This window comes from Fistularia commersonii, chromosome 35, assembly GCF_037954325.1.
Source record: "Fistularia commersonii isolate RoL2024-O1a breed Wild chromosome 35, RoL_Fcom_v1.0, whole genome shotgun sequence".
NCBI classification, from domain to species: Eukaryota; Metazoa; Chordata; class Actinopteri; order Syngnathiformes; family Fistulariidae; genus Fistularia; species Fistularia commersonii.
The window spans coordinates 4,050,001-4,067,393 of NC_141318.1; the positions used below are offsets into that span (position 1 = coordinate 4,050,001).

General features: G+C 48.2%; 1 protein-coding gene across 1 annotated transcript; it reads left to right on the forward strand.

Moving 5' to 3' along the window:
* Positions 1-1,619: 1,619 nt before the first annotated feature.
* On the forward strand, positions 1,620-16,540 carry LOC147213909 (uncharacterized). The gene is made up of 16 exons (XM_086142198.1): positions 1,620-1,977; positions 2,842-2,973; positions 3,059-3,141; positions 3,300-3,456; positions 3,550-3,714; positions 3,828-3,953; positions 4,462-4,682; positions 4,772-4,800; positions 4,888-4,991; positions 14,512-15,078; positions 15,164-15,246; positions 15,322-15,478; positions 15,566-15,727; positions 15,813-15,938; positions 16,011-16,228; positions 16,306-16,540. The coding sequence occupies exons 1-16, from the start codon at positions 1,720-1,722 to the stop codon at positions 16,406-16,408; spliced, it is 2,691 nt and encodes an 896-aa protein (XP_085998324.1). The 5' UTR covers positions 1,620-1,719; the 3' UTR covers positions 16,409-16,540.
* The last annotated feature ends 853 nt before the right edge of the window (positions 16,541-17,393 follow it).

Below are 17,393 nucleotides of genomic sequence, written 5' to 3' on the forward strand. Positions count from 1 at the left end.
GTGTGTGTTTTATAGTGACCAGGGCCAGATGTGTGTGTGTGTGTGTGTGTTTTATAATGTCCAGGGCCAGATGTGTGTGTGTGTGTGTTTTATAATGTCGAGGGCCAGATGTGTGTGTGTTTTTTAGTGAACAGGGTCAGATGTGTGTGTGTGCGTGTTTTATAGTGTCCAGAGCCAGATGTGTGTGTGTGTTTTATAGTGACCAGGGCCAGATGTGTGTTACAGCCGTGTGTTTGTTTTATAGTGTCCAGGGCCAGATGTGTGTTACAGCGACTTGGACCAGATGTGTGTGTGTGTGTGTGTTTTATAATGTCCCGGGCCAGATGTGTGTGTGTGTGTGTGTGTTTTATAATGTCGAGGGCCAGATGTGTGTGTGTTTTGTAGTGAACAGGGCCAGATGTGTGTGTGTGTGTGTGTGTTTTATAGTGTCCAGGGCCAGATGTGTGTGTGTGTTTTATAGTGTCCAGAGCCAGATGTGTGTGAGTGTGTGTGTGTGTGTGTTTTATAGTGTCCAGGGCCAGATGTGTATAACAGTAACTTGGACCAGATGTATGTGCGTTATAGTGATGTGAGCCGGATGCGTGTGTGTGTGTGTGTGTGTGTGTGTGTGTGTGTGTGTGTGTGTGTGTGTGCTATAGTGATCTGCACCAGATGTGTAATAATGTGATGTGGTCCAGAGGTGTGTTACAGTGACCTCAACCTGATATGTGTTTGTGTGTGTGTGTTCTATATTTACCTGAGACACATGTTTGTTATCGTGACTTGGGCTTGTTGTATTTGTATGTGTGTGTGCGCGTGTATGTGTATGTGTACGTGTACGTGTGTGTGTGTGTGTGTGTGTTCTATATTTACTTGGGCCAGATGTGTGTTATTGCCGCTTTGCCCTGTTTTAAAGTGACTCAGGCCTGGTGTGTGTCTGTGTGTGTGTTCTATATTTACCTGGGAAAGATGTTTATTGTGACTTGAGCCTGTTGTGTGTGTGTGTGCTATAGTGATCTGCACCAGATATGTGATAATGTGATGTGGTCTGGATGTGTGTTACAATGACTTGGACCAAATTTTTGTGTGTGTGTGTGTGTGCGTGTGTGTGTTCAATATTTACCCGGCAGAGATTTATGTTAAGGAGTCTGTGATAGTGACTTTGGCCTGACGCGTGTGTGTGTGTGTGTGTGTGTTTGTTCTATCATTCTCTTACATTTACCTATGTAAATATAGATGTGTGTTCCAGCCATGCGGTCCGGACGTGTCCCGTAAAGGTGTTGACCTCCGACCCGGCGGCTCCCTGTGGTCCTGGCGCAGCACTTTGCGAGCGGATCCGCGTCCCGCCGCCGCGACGCTTCCTCTCAGGCGTTCCTGCTCAACCAGCCGGGCCGCCCGGGCGCCCACATCAACACTGAGCGCAAGTGACACCAAACAATTAAAAATGATTAGCTTGGTCGGCCGGCGTCAGTTCGTTATCGGGGAGCCGTCCGACCGGATCTTCAGGCTGTCAGACGCCGCGCACCGGGATGTTTGCGTCCACACCCAAGAGACAGACAAAATGATTATCTGAATACCAAACATTGCTGAGGTTTTGGACCCGATTCCTCCTCCGACTCCTATAAAATCTCCTCCAGTCTGAGGCAGTCACTCCACGGAGACTCTCCATCCCTGCTCCACACCTGCAGCCCAGCCTCCTCCTCCTCCTCCTCCAGGACCAGCTTCAGCTCCGGCTCCACCATGTCTGTCTCTCTCTCCCGCCAAAGCCTCTCCAGCTCCGGCATCGGGATGCGGATTTCCCGCAGCTCCTCGGGGCCCCTGCTGAGCCAAACGCCCAGCGTCTACGGTGGCGCCGGAGGCTTCGGGACGCGCATCTCCCAGGTCACCAGCATCAACTCGCCGGTCTTCGCCAGCGCTTACGCCGACATACCGTTGGTGTCCAATGAGAAGGTGACCATGCAGAACCTCAACGACCGCCTGGGCACCTACTTGGACAGGGTAAGTCGGCCAACGGCTGAAGGCGCTCGACCTTCTACCGCCGCTTAGCGCAGGATGTCGACTCTGGGAGCAGGAAGGAAGATATGCACGGTTTAAACACATAAAAAATAATCAGATCTTACGGGTTGGAACGGTGTCAAAACGTCACATGAATATAATTTTTTATAAATGTATGTTTTGCGCTTCACAGTTTATTCCATCTTATTTTTTACCAATTATATTATATTATATTATGTTATATTAAGTTATTTTTTGCTATTTATTTTCAGCATGTCACTGTCTTGCTGCTGCTGCTGCTAAATAATTTCCCAAACATGGGATCATTCAAGCACATCTTATCTTAAGCTCATTCCTATTATCAGGTGATCCATGAATTACAGGTTGCACAAAAATCTAATAAAATAATCCTAATCTTTCAATGTATAATTTCTGATATAAATAACTCTTAAAGTCTGGTTATTGAGCGAAAGACTCTCGTCCTGTCAGACTCATCAGATTCACTCTGATAACAGGTTGCCGCAACTTTACGAACGTCTGACTATCATACCTCTTAAAACATCCTGTAGTAACCGCAGGATGCATCGTCATGGTAATCGGACCAGACAGACGCAGTCAGTCAGCCATGCAGGAACACACACACACACCCACACAATTGTTTTTTCCCAGACTATCATTGTTCCATGACTAATGAGTTTTGGCAACTTTTTTGCATTTCATTACAATACCGGTACGCCCAAGTACTTCAAGCGTGCATCATTTACTCTCCGCACCTGTTCGGAAGTAGTTGTAACCTTCTCGGTCCCGGTTGAATTACTCGCCGTTTCCTGGAAATGTACCAGCGCTAGCAGTGATTTGGTTTTGCAGGTTCGCTCCCTGGAGTCGTCCAACAGGCAGCTGGAGGTGCAGATCAGGGAGTACTACGAGAAGAGGGCGTCCCTGCTGGCCTCCAGGGACTTCAGCTCCTTCTTCGCCATCATCAACGACCTGCGAGCTCAAGTACAGACACATATTTACACACTTTTTTAGAATGCCTCCAGTTAGATATTAAAAAAATTAAGGTGCTCCTCGTGCCCACATTTAGATTGGGAGGAGACATTTGGAGAACCAGCGCATCATCCTGCAGATTGACAACGCCCAGCTGGCCACGGAGGACTTCAAAATGAAGTGGGTTCGGAGTTTTTTTGAATCGCTTTCCAGAAAATATGAGCATAAATGTAGCAGATCAATGAGAACCACGCAGCAAACGAAAGAGGAGAACAGAATTAGCGCTTGTTGTTGCGCGTTTAGCCGCACCTGAACGCCGCGATCACCTTCGGCCGCAGGTACGAGATGGAGGCCAACATGCGCAGCGTCGCGGAGGCCGACGTGCACCGCCTGCGCGGGGTCCGGGACAACCTCACCATGGCCATCAGCGACGTGGAGATCACGGTGGGGAGTCTGAAGGACCAGCTGGCGCAGCTCAAGCTGGCCCACAAAGAGGTCAGGACACGGGTTTCCTCGTGCTGCGACGTCACCCTGTGTAGGACGGGGGGGGGGGACCGAGTTTCGATCGCTCCTGTTGGTGTTTCGCAGGAGATGCAGGACCTGAGGGAGCAGATAAAGGCCAGCACCGTGAACGTGGATGTGGAAGTGGCGGCGCCGGTGGACCTGGCCAGAGTTCTGACGGAGGTCAGGCAGGAGTACGAAGCCCTGGTGCAGAAGAACAAGCTGGAACTGGAGAAATGGTATCAAAACAAGGTAGGAAACAAACATTTGGGCAGTTTTTAAAAAGGATCCGAATGGACCCTGAAGGAAATTTAACCTGTGTATATGTGTGTGTGTGTGTGTGTTTGTGTTTATGTGTGAAACAGGTTGACTCCCTCCAAACAGAGATCACCAGTTTTTCAACAGAGGTTAAGACGTTCTCAACTCAGGCTGCCGAGCTGAAGAGGACCTACCAGAGTTTGGAAATAACCCGCCAGAGTGTCATTGCAGAGGTGAGAGAGGAAGGAAGGAAGGACAGATGGATGGATAGATAGACAGAAAGACAAAACAGAGGTTTTTTATAGATTACAAATGTCATTTGAACCCTGCAGACGTCCTGAGGCTCAATTCCAAGCAGTTTCTGATTTCAGGCAGGCCGGGCGCGCCCTCTAGTGGCCAAACGAATCGGGATTTTTTTTTTTTTTAATGATTTAAAGATATTTCAATAATTGACAAAGTGATTTTAAAAGTAGAAAAAAAATCAAATAATATACATATTTTTTTAAGTCAAGAAAATTTCGGTATTCTGCTTAGTATCACCAAAGTAAACTGTGTTCAAAGATGGAACCGGTGAATAGTTCGTCTTTGTTTCACGAAATTGTAAAACAGACGTCAGGAAACATAAGAGGAATCTGAAAAATATCTGTTTTATCATTTGGATTTTCTGAGAGACTCCTCCTCGAGGGGGGAAAGAGGGGGTTCGTTCCTCTGACCGGGCATTTTCCTGCCGCCCCCATGCAGATCCAGTGCCTGATCCAGAACCTGGAGGAGACCAAGAGCAGGTACGGCACCCAGCTGAGCCTGCTGCAGGCCACCATCAACAAGCTGGAGTTGGAGCTGCAGCAGTTGAGGGTCTCCATCGAGCAGCAGCAGACCGAGTACCAAATGCTACTCGACCTCAAGATGCGCCTGGAGATGGAGATCGCCGAGTACCGCCGGCTCCTGGACGGCGATGTGAAGAAGTGAGGGGGTGTCTTTTAAAGCTGAGGCTCATTTCCTGGTTTGTTGTGTGTCACCATTGTGTGTCTTCTCCCCCCTCCAAACCCTGCAGGGCCGTGGTCATCAGCAAAGTGGTGGAAGGTAAGAAAGCGCCGCCTCTTTTCTCCGCTTCCCCTTTTCAAAAACTTCCTTCCGCCCGTTTTGACTCTCCATGTGGTTCTTCTGCAGAGACAAAGCCTGTCGTGGAGCGGCGGACGAAGACCATCGTGGAGGAGATCATCGACGGGAAGGTGGTTTCGTCCGTCGTCGACACCCAAGTGGAGGAGATTCAGTGATGCTCAAGCAAAATCTCGTCAAACGCTTCTGTCGTATTGACGCATTTAACGGATCACATTTAAAGCTTTATCATGTAACGTAACAGTCGCTAGTTCTAACAGGAACATATAACATGGAGGGGGATAAAAAAAAATCGAATAAAAGTTCTGAAATATTACAAGTGTTTGCTGTTTTTATGTTTGTACACAAACTCACTTCTGGTTAGTTCCTTTTTTTTCTTTTTACACAAGTACAAGACATCCAAACCAAACCAAACGTGTCCAAAATTGAGTGCCAAGAACAATCCCGCCCGTGGCGATGGTGTCAACATGTGACAGCGAGAACAGCCTTTTCGATCGGTCCAACTTTTTAAAACCCTTCCAGGCACAAAAAATACCAGTTATTGCATTAATAAAAATCCAGGTCTCCTGCGAAGCGTCCAGGCTGCAGTACCGCGAGTCGACACTAGATGTCGCTCTTGTCCACCCGGAGTCCTGGAGACGAGCGTTACTGTCAGACTGAAATTCACGGAAGCAGAAGTGGGTGAAGGGCAGGGCGTTTCCGGAAGGGAGTCGAGCAGAGTGGAGATATATATAAAAGAAATCTTCTCTTTGGTCTTCCTCTAGACCTCCAGCTCCAAATCCAGCATCCGTCTACCAATAGATTCACTATCCCTCCTCGTACCCTTGTACCCCAACCATCTCAGTCTGGCTTGTCTGAACTTCTCTCCAAAACATCTGACATGTGCCGTCCCCCTGATGGACTCATTCCTGATCCTAGCCATCCTTAGCATCTTCATCTCTGCGATCTCCAGTTCTCCCTCCTGTCTTTTCGTTGTTGTCACTGTTTCTAGTCCATACAGCATCGCTGGTCTCACCACTATCTTGTCCACCTTTCCTTTCGTTCTTCCTAATAGTTTTCTATCTCCTGGTACCCCCGACACTTTTGTCCACCCATTCCAACCTGCTTGAATCTTTTGCAATGATGACTCAGGTGACGTTAAATAGCTAAATTACCAGCTGACAAGACACAAATTACTATCATCTTGTCTAAATTACATAGCAATACAACTTGCAACCAACAGGTGGTGAGATAAGCATAAAACCTTCCCACTAGCTGCTTCAGCTCAGAAGAAGGTACTTATGATTTTCCTCGCACACTTAAAATGGGCAGTCATAAGGAAATTGTAAGGAAATCGAAACAGTCGTAGCGGAGACTTTGCGGAGTCGCAGCGCCATTTCAGTCATTAACAGTGAGCTGGTGGTTTTGAGTCCTAGCGCAGTCGTAGCTCAGTTTTTCCACATCTCAGGGTTTACAATATCAAAAATGTTTGACGTTATCGTAAGTCTAAGCGTTACGTCACCGTAAAGACTGAATGAGCAGCCAATAGATGAGCTCAGACAAAAATGGCAAAAGGAAACCTAGTAGAAAAACAGTCGCCAGAGCAGTATTGCTAAAATGGGAATGTTGAAAAATATCCCGATTGGTATGGAGGATCCAGAAAGAGGAGCGGTGGCTGGAGCCAGGCTCGGACCATGTTAGCTCTCCAACGTATCTCCACCGAGTGGAGAAGGAAAAGCGATAAAAGCAGTAAAAATATTTTTTAAAATGCCTTATTGATGTTGGAATTGCTTTACTTTTTTTTCATACATTTCAGCAATTTGATATATTTCTTAGTGTTTATCTGCTCTTAGCTGCTATGCTACTTCTTGTGCTCTCCAATTGAACAAATAAAATTTCTCTGATTCTGATTCTTGGACTGAAACAGCGGAGGCTCTGCTAATCCCCTTTGCAAACATTACATGGTGCGCAAAAAAAAAGCTTCTGAGAATTGAGTTGTACTTTTCCATGAGTCTTTTCAAAATCTTTGCAAAGTCTTCAGATATGAGACCCACAGTTTTAGATCTCAGCCTAGTCTCAGCTTAGTAAGACTCTAAAAACTAGTTGGACAGCTGGTGTGACTTGATAATTTTACTTAAATCTTAAATAATGAGTGAAATGATCCGCATCGACCATTGTGGATTGACTTTGAGTTGTTTACATCAGCGGTCCCCAACGTTTTTGCACCATGGACGGGTCTTTAAGGTCTGGCAGATAAATATATATTAATATTAATAAAATAGAATTTTCCCACTTTTTTCTGTCAAAATACTCCAAAGGCTTGTTTTTTAAAGCAGGCTGTTTGGTCCCCAAGGGGCGAAGCAGTTTTGAAGCCTTCATTGCCTCATTGGAGAGCCGGTCGCTGCATATTCTGCAGAGCCGGCTTGGTGCGCCGGAATCACATGTAGCGACAAGTCCGTATTTTAAGTAGGTCTCCTGGAACTGGTCGTTAAATGCAGCTTTTTCCTTTTCTTAGCGGTCATAGGCTCTTCTTCTCTCTCCTCACTGAAAGAAACTTTCCAAAGACGTCTGTTTTTCATTCATTTTGCTAGCTGGTGGGTTTAATATTACCGTGAATGTATCACGTGACCGAGACAAGCATCTTGACGTGCATCAAGAGTGAGTCATAGACATATGGAACATAGAGAAATTAAGTAATTTTTCAAAATTAAATGTTGTTCAGACTTGGATAATAAATAAAACGCAAACAAGTTATTTATTCATTCTGAGTGGCCCGGTACCTGGGGGTTGGGGACTGCTGGTTTACATGATTTATTAACGCTTTTTTGTGCTTTTTTCCCAGTAAGTAGGGCCTAATGATGGCTTAAAAGCGCAAATAATAGCGGTGTTTAGATGTTTTAAAGTGGATCTGTAGATTGAAATAGTAGCCAAACATGAGAGTGATGTTTGTGTCTCCCCAAGCACTACGACAGGGTGAACGCAACAAAAATGCACTCAAGACAGCGATGTGGCTAAACACTGGACTACGTTAGCAAAGCAAAGATCTCAAGTCTGAGAAGAAATAGAAAAAAGGAATGGTTAGTTTAGAATGAAAGACAGCTAGCTGGAGGTAGCGTTAGCCAGCAGCTCATATGCGAGAAGGCTTATCTTTTGCATTAAGGAAATGTTGAATACAAGAGTTGTAATGAAGGGTGTCTTTTATTCCTTTCTGTATGTTTGCCACCAATAATCCAGTTAAAAGTTTCAAAAGAGTGCAGTATGTTTTTTGGTGCTGGGAAACGGATCGATGGGATTGACGTTGATTTCAACGTTCGCCAACATTTCGGTTCATGAGTCAAAAGACCAACTACATTCGTAAGCTGAGGTTCTACTGCATGTGCAGCCTCACAGGGCGTGCACCTGTTTGTTTTAAGAAAAGAGGATTTTACATGAGAGCCTATGAGAGAACACGGTTGATTTCAACCTGACTGAAAATCGCCCAAAAAGGGGCGGTTCCCTTTGGGGCGGCGCTGCACGCTGATTGGACGAAGGCAGTGACGATTGTAACAGCGGTTGAACTTGATCGCCGCGAAAATCCCACCCTTTTGCGCGCTCGCCAAGATCGCCCTCATGAACAAACCGCCCGTGGAATCCCTCCCCACCCGCCGGATCCGCCCGATTAACAAATTGCTGCAGTGTTTGAACTTGAAATTAATAACTATAATTTTGGTAATTCATCGGCGGTTAGTCAGCGCTTCATTGGACGATTAATGAGCCGATTAAAAAGTTATTGTTGTTTATTTTAACGTGGACGCGCTCAAGGGTGGACGTGCAACACCCATGCATGCACGCGCGCAAATACGTACGCACACATGAGCCAAAAAAGATCCGCAAGACCCAGTTTTGAATGATTACAACAGATACACACATGCAGAGAAAATTCCAGAACACAGATTTTGCCCACACACACACACACACATATATATATATATATATATATCGCGGCTGCCGTGTATGTGTATGGATGTGTATGCATTTAATACATATTGGGATATATTTATGCTATATATATTAAATATACACACACCCACACAAGAAATTCAAGCTAGATAAATCATTGCACAGACAAAATATATATACATCCATCCATACATCCATCCATCCATATATATATGTTTTATATATATATATATATTTAAATATATACACTTACATATGTAATTTTTAGATGATATACATACATGCACATCCTCACACGCACGCAAGATTGCGTCTTGCAAATTCCTGCAAGACCAATTTTGCACGGAGAAAAACATATATATACGTATGCATGCACGCACCCATACAAAAGCACGCACTAGCCCGCGAACAAAATCCAGTAATATCAACTTTGCACAGATATAGAGTACATATACACTGCCCCAAAAATAAACAGAACACTAAAATAACACATCCTACATCTTAATGATTGAAATATTCTTTTTAAATACTTTGTTATGTACATAGTTGGATGTGCTGAGAACAAAATCACACAAAAATGATCAATGGAAATCAAATGTATGAACCTATGGAGGTCTGGATTTGGAGTCACACTCAAAATGAAAGTGTAAAAGCACAACAGGCTGACATTAATGTAATGTCCTTAAAACAAGTCAAAATGAATCAGTGTTGCTTCCTAAGTTTGATTTCACACGAGTGTGACTGACTTGGAGTTACATTGTGTTGTTTAAGTGTTCCCTTTAGTTTTTTTGAGCAGTATATATGCATGCACACACATATGCAGAAGCTTGAGAGCGGGCAATATCCTGCAAGAGCAATTTTGCAGAGAAAAACATGCATATCTATATATGCACACACACACACACACACACACACACACACACCCATAAAAAGGCCGATGCACACATACACACGTGCAAAATCCAGCAAAATCAACTTTCACGGACATAGAATACACATATATGCATGCATGTGCGCGCACACACCCACAGCCACACCCACAGCCACACCCACACACACAGAGGAACAAACTCCAGCAAGACCAATTTTACATGGACAAAATACTTACATATATACATGCATGCGTGCACACACACAAACACACACCCTTGCACACACACACACACACACACATGATGGAAAATTCAGCAAGTTCAGGTTTGCAGGAACACAAAAACACATATATATCTAGGGGCATGCGCACACATGCACGGACACACACACGCACACACACACGCACACACACACACACACACACACACACACACACACACACACACACACACACACACACACAGGGTTCAAACTCCAGCAAAACCAATTTTACATGGGCAAAATACATAAATATATATATGCACAAACACACACACACACACACACACACACACACACACACACACACATACCGTCGGATAAAGTTAACGGAATTTGTGTGTTTGCAAATTCCGGCTTGCAGTGCCTCCACGGCCGGAAGTCGAGAGCTCTCCGGGATTTGCGGCGCACCTGAGATGTTTTGCGATCACTTTTGATTGGGTTTATCAAACCCAACATGTGTGTGTATCTTCGCATGTGTGTGTATGTGTGGGTGTGTGTGTGGGGGGGGGAGGAGGGGGCATGGCTCTCAGAAGCCCTCAGTACATTTCCAGATGTCTTAGCTCATTGGAGGATGTGCATGAATATCTTTGAGGAGGAGGAGGAGGATGTAAGCCAACAACCTCGGGGCAGAACATGACTCATGCAAAACCTGCCTGAACCTGTATTAAAAAAAAATGCATAAGAGCAGGAGTGTTGTGTCACACACACACACACACACACACACACACACACACACACACACACACACACACACACACACACACACACACACACACACACACACACACACACACACACACACACACACAGTGCATGACCTTCTCAGGAGAGGCACTATTTAACCTTTATCTTCAGCAGACGTTGCAATAATCTGATCAAAATGCATAAATGGAACAAAAACGAATACATTTTTATGTGTGTGTGTGTGTGTGTGTGTGGGGGGGGGGGGGCGATCAAACTTCACACTCTCCATTTTTCTCCCCTACCCGAGACAAACACGCCCCGCCAGAGCCACCGTCGTTTCTCATGTGCACGAAAAACAGCGTTCCTCCGTTCCCCCCTGCAGGCCTCGGAGATTCTTGAGGGTGCTTCATACATCGCCATAAAAGGGCTTTTTACTTTCAGAGAAGTTATTCTCTGTTCCGTGTGTGTGTGTGTGTGTGTGTGTGTGTGTGTGTGCACGATGAACTGTCACAGAAGACGTATTCAGGCAGCCCTCGGCTAAACACCTGCACTTTTAAGCGTAGGGCTAATTTTCCTTTCTGCACTTTGCAAAACGCAGATTTTCATCCACAGGCTTGCCCCTGAACAAGGCTGACTGAAGAACACACACACACACATATACATACACACGCAGTCACAGAGAGCTGAGCCGCACCTCGCCTTGACAAAACACATACCATCCCCGTTATTCACAGTGAAACTCACTGTTTATGTGAACGGGGGACGTGTGTGTCTGTGTGTGCAGTTTGAGAACCTTTTCTTTCTTCTATTCGTCACCTGCCTAAAGCATATCCACTTGACCCTCGGATTAGTGCAACACACAACTGTGACATGCGTGCATGACTGCACGCACACACACACACACACACACACACACACACACACAGGCAAGCTGCACCCTGGGGTCTAATACTGAGCACAGAAAGTAAAATTATCCTTTTGAATTGTGAATTAAATTGGTGAAAAGTGAGAACATGGGAATGTACATATGTGTGTGTGTGTGTGTGTGTATGGAGCGATATTCTTTCATCACAATCTTTTTTTCTGTCCTTTTTTAAAGAGATTTCCTTTTGGTTTTCCAAAACCAGCGTGGGCCATTTTTTATTTTATTTTATTTTTTTAAGCCGTAACCTTCCCACAGCCAGGTCTCAGCAACCCTGTACGCAGAAAGCATAGACACGAAAATAAAAAGTTAAAGCATGTATCAGATTGTGACAATTCGGAGCCTCCTCTGGGGTTGCGGCGCTGAAAATGGAAAATCCGGGAATTAATTCCAGACCAGGTGACGCTACAAACAAGCAAGACGGAGAAAGGCAATGTGGGGGTCAAAGGTCAAGGTGACAAATTGCGTGAGAAAACCTTCCAATAGTGCAAGGAGCGGGATCTGGATATGTGTCGCGGTACAAATAATCCAAGGACTCAAGGACGGACATGGTGGAGTGACTGGGGGGGCGGAAGGAGGGGTTTGGTGGTGGTCGGGGGGGTTACAGGTAGTCGAACAGGAACCGAAGCCGGTTCCTGCAGGAGGGCGTGGGAGGGACGCCATATACAAACCTTCCCACCCCCACACACACACACACACACACACACACACCGCCAAACTGCAGAAAACACCAAAGATTCAGCCAGAAGGCCAAAATCCTGCGCTTGTCTCTGCAGTGATCATTGATCTTCCCCCCTGGACGCCTGTCATTCCTCAGCAGGGCCGTGTAAAAAACCGCACCCTGAACGCAGCGCGGAGGGTGTGGCGCCCCGGCTCCTGGACGCCGGGCTACTCGCTCGAGATTCAGGGCTTTGGGCCGGGTGAACGTGCACGCTCCTGGAGTGTGTGGAGATATGGAGACAGTTTGAAGAACCAAATAAAATCAAATCTGTGGAGGTTGTCAGTCATCCAGGTCATCTTGAATTTTTCAGAATTCAAATAAAATCAAATTTGGATTTGTGATCATAAATCATCTCATTGTGTTGATTTATGATAGTTTTTCTACCTGCAGGTGAAATTAGACTGAAAACTGAAGCCTATTTGATCAGAAAGAGAATCTCAGCATTCTTGGTCTTCTTTTATTGCGTCACCGCAGCCGCGACACATACAAGTTATTTATTTTGATATTTTTGTTCATCGTAACACGCTGCTCCTTATGAGGCAACGAAGCTGCAGCACCGGGGCAACTTATCTGTGTTTGCAAATTAAAGTTTTGCCCAGAGGTAAAAAAAAAGGTATTTTGCAGTGAAGCCTGGCAGAGCTGACTTGTCTCCGTTGGCATGGAAACAAATCCCCCACCATCAACATTCCAACAGTAGTTTTGTGGCAAAACTATTCATTAGACTAACTCAGTTAGAACGTTTAACCCCTTCTCCCTTCTGCCACACCCACCATGCACAGGACACACACACACACACACACACACACACACACAAACACACACACACACACAGAGATAACTAGCTGGCAGCCAGGAAGTACAATGCAGTGATTAAAACCAGAAAGTTTCATGGCTGTGTGACAGTTACCTCCTGGTTACACACACACACACATGCACGCACACATGCGCACACACACACACACACACAGTGAGCCAGCAAACATGCCCTCCTTAGTTGGAGGTTATCAAGGTTAGGGGCTCTGACACTCCACGCTTGTTACGTAACACAGGTTACACAAGCACCGCCTGAATGTTTGACAACCCCCCACCTTTCACCGCACACACACTCACACACCCCCAGAAAGGTGCAATCAAACACCAACCTCTCCCTGATGGTTCGATCCTCCCCCCCCCAACACACACACACACACACAACCCAAACTCCTCCTTCGCCACGAACATGGGAGCGCAGTGTGAAAATGCTCAAGTGCGTTTAAAGCAATTCACCGCCTTAATCACAAGTGTGTGTGTCTGTGGGGTTGGGTGGAGTGGGTGTGTGTGTGTGTGTGTGTGTGCACGTGTGTGGGGGGGCACAAAGCCTCTTTGTTACATTTAACACAAATCGTACCTCTGAACGCATTGGGATTTTTACGGAGCCAAGAAGTTGGTGAATAAATGAAAAAAAAAAGTTTTTCCAGCGGCCCGATCAGAGGCTTTGCAGTAAAAAGACCGAAGACAGAACGAGAGAAAGACAAAGAGGAGCTTTGTGTCGGAGGGGCAGAGGAAAAAGGCTTTGGAAAAAAAAATAAATAAAAAAAAAAAACGTCCGGGCACATTGTGTGCTCCGGTGTGTGTGTGTTTGGAAGGGTGTCTTTTCTGCAGGGGTTGCGCTCAGACTTGAATATCTAACCTGCTCTTGAGCTGCACGACGGGGAAAACGAAGAGGAGAAGAACCGCCGGTTCTGCAGGGGAGGGCGGACGAAGGAGAACGGAGAGAGGGAGGGAAAAAAAAAAAAAAAGGGGCCCCTTGAGTCGTGTGAAAAGGCGACAACCTGGTTTACTGTATTTACACCGAACCCGTTTCCATGGTTTCATAACATGTTTGAGGGACAGGCAGATTGAGCTCACACTCTGGCGAGAATCCAAAAGAAAAAAAAAAAAAAAAAAAGTCAGAACCTGACCCTGAATAACTGGCCGGAGGCAAACAATGACAGGCGTGGTTTTTTATGACTGGATGTCCTGTGTGGAACTGAGAAAGAAAAAATGAGAAGAAGAAGCTCTGGTTGAGCGCCGGCGGAGCGGAGAGGAACGGAGCGCCCGTCGTAGCCCGGAGCTTTTTGCTGTTTGAACAGGATCGGATTTCACCCCTCGCCCCCCCCCTCCCTCCTGCACCGGCGTGTCCTGGTGCACGGTGGACCTGGAGGAGCGGCGGCGCGATGGGTGCGGCCTGGAGAAACCAGCTCTAGGTGGAGCTCCTCCTCCTCCTCCTCCCGCCCCTTTGCAGGCGGGGAGCCGGACGGGGGGATAAAAAGGGCAGGGAAGGCAGAGGCCGGGCATCTCAGTCCGTCATCTTCTCTCCAAGACAGGACCGGCAGAACCCCCCAGACAAGCCGACAACATGAGGAGCTCGCGAGTCAGTTACTCCTACGCCAGCGGAGGAAGCCTGGCCGGTGGCCGCGCCGGAGGCCTGAGCATAGGCCTTGGCGGAGGCCTGGGCGGAGGCCTTGGCGGAGGCATGGCGCAGAGGTCGTATGCCTCAAGTGTGTACGGCGGCGCAGGCGGCAGCGGCGCCAGGGCGTCCGTGGCCAGCACCAGCTTCAGGGCCGGCGGCGGCGGCGGCGGCGGCGGCGGCTACGGCTTCAGCGTGTCCGGGGGGGGCTTCAACCTTTCCGACGGCCTGGACCTCCACGTGGGCGCCAACGAGAAGGCCACCATGCAGAACCTGAACGACCGCCTGGCCTCCTACCTGGAGAAGGTGCGCAGCCTGGAGAAGGCCAACGCCGAGCTGGAGATCAAGATCCGCAACTTCTTGGAGAGCAAGACCTCCCCCTCCGCCCGCGACTACTCCGCCTTCCAGGCCACCATCGCCGACCTGCAGGGCAAGGTAAGTGACCTTTGACTTACGATTTTGGATCCTTGCACGCTTCCCCCCCCCCTCAAAAAAACATCACCCCTTTTGTCTCGCACAGATCCAGGACGCCACCGCCGTCAATGGCGGGATCTACCTGGCCATCGACAACGCCAAGCTCGCGGCCGACGACTTCAGAACCAAGTGAGTAGTCCGGGCAGATAGGAAACCGCGAGGGGAAGGAGAAGGAGGAACTGACCTCTCGGCTCTCCGCTGCAGATACGAGAACGAGCTCGCCATGCGTCAGTCGGTGGAGTCGGACATCAGCGGCCTGAAGAGAATGCTGGACGAGCTGACGTTGGCCCGCTCCGACCTGGAGATGCAGATCGAGGGCCTGAAGGAGGAGCTCATCTTCCTCAAGAAGAACCACGAGGAGGTGGGTAGCCTAGAAACACCGATCCACCCGGCGCAGTTTGGAATCTTCTTTTGTCTAAAAAAAAAAAAAACACATCCTGTTCGACAGGAAATGGCAGCAATGCGGGCTCAGATGACCGGACAGATCAACGTGGAGGTGGACGCCAAACCGCAGGTCGACCTGAACACCATCATGGCTGAGATCCGCGAGCAGTACGAGGCCGTGGCGGCCAAGAACCAGAGGGATCTGGAGAACTGGTTCCAGACAAAGGTGAGTCCGGGGGCGTCTCCTCTCTCCGCGGACGTATTCTTGAATTTCTTCACACCGCTGACCCCCCCTCCGCCCCCCCTTGCAGTCGGAGACGCTGAACAAAGAAGTGGCCGCCAGCACAGAAACCCTCAAGACGTCCAAATCGGAGGTCACGGAGATCCGTCGCACTCTCCAGGGCCTGGAGATCGAGTTGCAGTCCCAGCTGAGCATGGTGAGGCGTCGTCTCGCTTCCACCTTCGTGACGGCGATCTGTGATTTGCGCTAAACTTCCCGCCCCTTGCAGAAAGCGGCCCTGGAAGGCACGCTCGCCGACACGGAGGCCCGATACTCCATGGTCCTCCAAGGCCTCCAGAACCAGGTGACGGGCTTGGAGGAACAGCTGATGCAGCTACGTTCTGACATCGAGAACCAGAGCCAGGAGTACCGCATGCTGCTGGACATCAAGACCCGCCTGGAGAGGGAGATCGCCGAGTACAGGAGGCTCTTGGACGGCGAGGGCAGGTGAGGGTCCGGACCCGGGGGGGGTGACCTCGCCGTCGCCATCCGTTCCTCGTCTCACCCGTGCGTTTTCTCCGCAGCATCGGCGTGGGAACCACAAAGTCCACAACATCCAAGGTGATCGTGATGACGGAGGAAGTGGTGGACGGAAAGGTGGTGTCCTCCTCCACCACCACGGCGTGATCCGGCTCACGCCCGCCGCCGCCGCTCCCGCTAGGCGGTGCTGACGCTTGAAAGCTACCGACGCAACATCTCACTGCAGTGATTCCGTCATTGTCGATGAAATAAAAGGCTTTCACGTGCCGACTAACATGATCATGTCTTGTCTGGAGTCCTTGTGTCCTAACGGGGCGGCAGCCATGTTTGGGCGGGGCGGGAGTTCGGGAGAACGGGGTGTATTCTGAGTAGAATCTTGAATGAATTACCGGGATAATCCTGAGCGAAGAGGACTCAGAAGTTGCTTCCATAAAGCGAAAGTCGCTCACGTTACTCGGGCGGTATCGTTTCCGCGACGGAACCACGTCGACAAAGCGCGAGAACCCGCTCGTTCTCGGACGTCGTTTTGAATTCGGAAACGAGGCCGTGTTTTAGCTCGATATCAAAATCTACTGGCCCTTCCTGCGTGGTTTGGGCGCAGCAGGGCGTGGGCGCCAACGCCGGCGTGCAATACCCCCGATCGGCCACCGGGGGGCTCGGCGAGCACGTCCTGGTGAGGAAACCCAAAGTGCAGATCACCACTAAGAGCGGTGGCAAGTAGCAAGTAGCTAGTGGCTATTTTTTTCCAGCATAAAAGTAGCACGACATGAGGAGTACACTTTGTACTGGTACCTCTCGGTTGCTCACACACCTCCGCCGGGATGTCGCCGGTCGTTCTCGGGCGCTAAGCTGTGGGGAGAAAAAACAAAAACAAACAGATTTGAAGAGGTTATAAGTTTGTGGCTCAATGGGATGTGAGTCATCGTGAGTCATGAATCATAACCTTATTTTTTCAGTCTCCATTCTCAGCATTCTTCCATTGTACTAAAGGGGAACCTTTGGAGCTATAACACATTTATTACACTATGAAAGCTGCTAATTGGACGGTGATAAGTTTCCACTAGGGGGCAGAGGGAGGGGAGTGTTATCGGACATTAAATGGTAGGCAAGACCTGGCACGCAAATATGTCGT

Coding starts and splice junctions, on each gene's coding strand:
- LOC147213909 (XM_086142198.1), top strand. CDS start 1,720: ATGTCTGTCTCTCTCTCCCGCCAAAGCCTCTCCAGCTCCGGCATCGGG. Junction 3,715..3,827: donor AGAAATGGTATCAAAACAAG/GTAGGAAACAAA, acceptor TGTGTGAAACAG/GTTGACTCCCTCCAAACAGA. Junction 15,079..15,163: donor TCGCCGACCTGCAGGGCAAG/GTAAGTGACCTT, acceptor TGTCTCGCACAG/ATCCAGGACGCCACCGCCGT.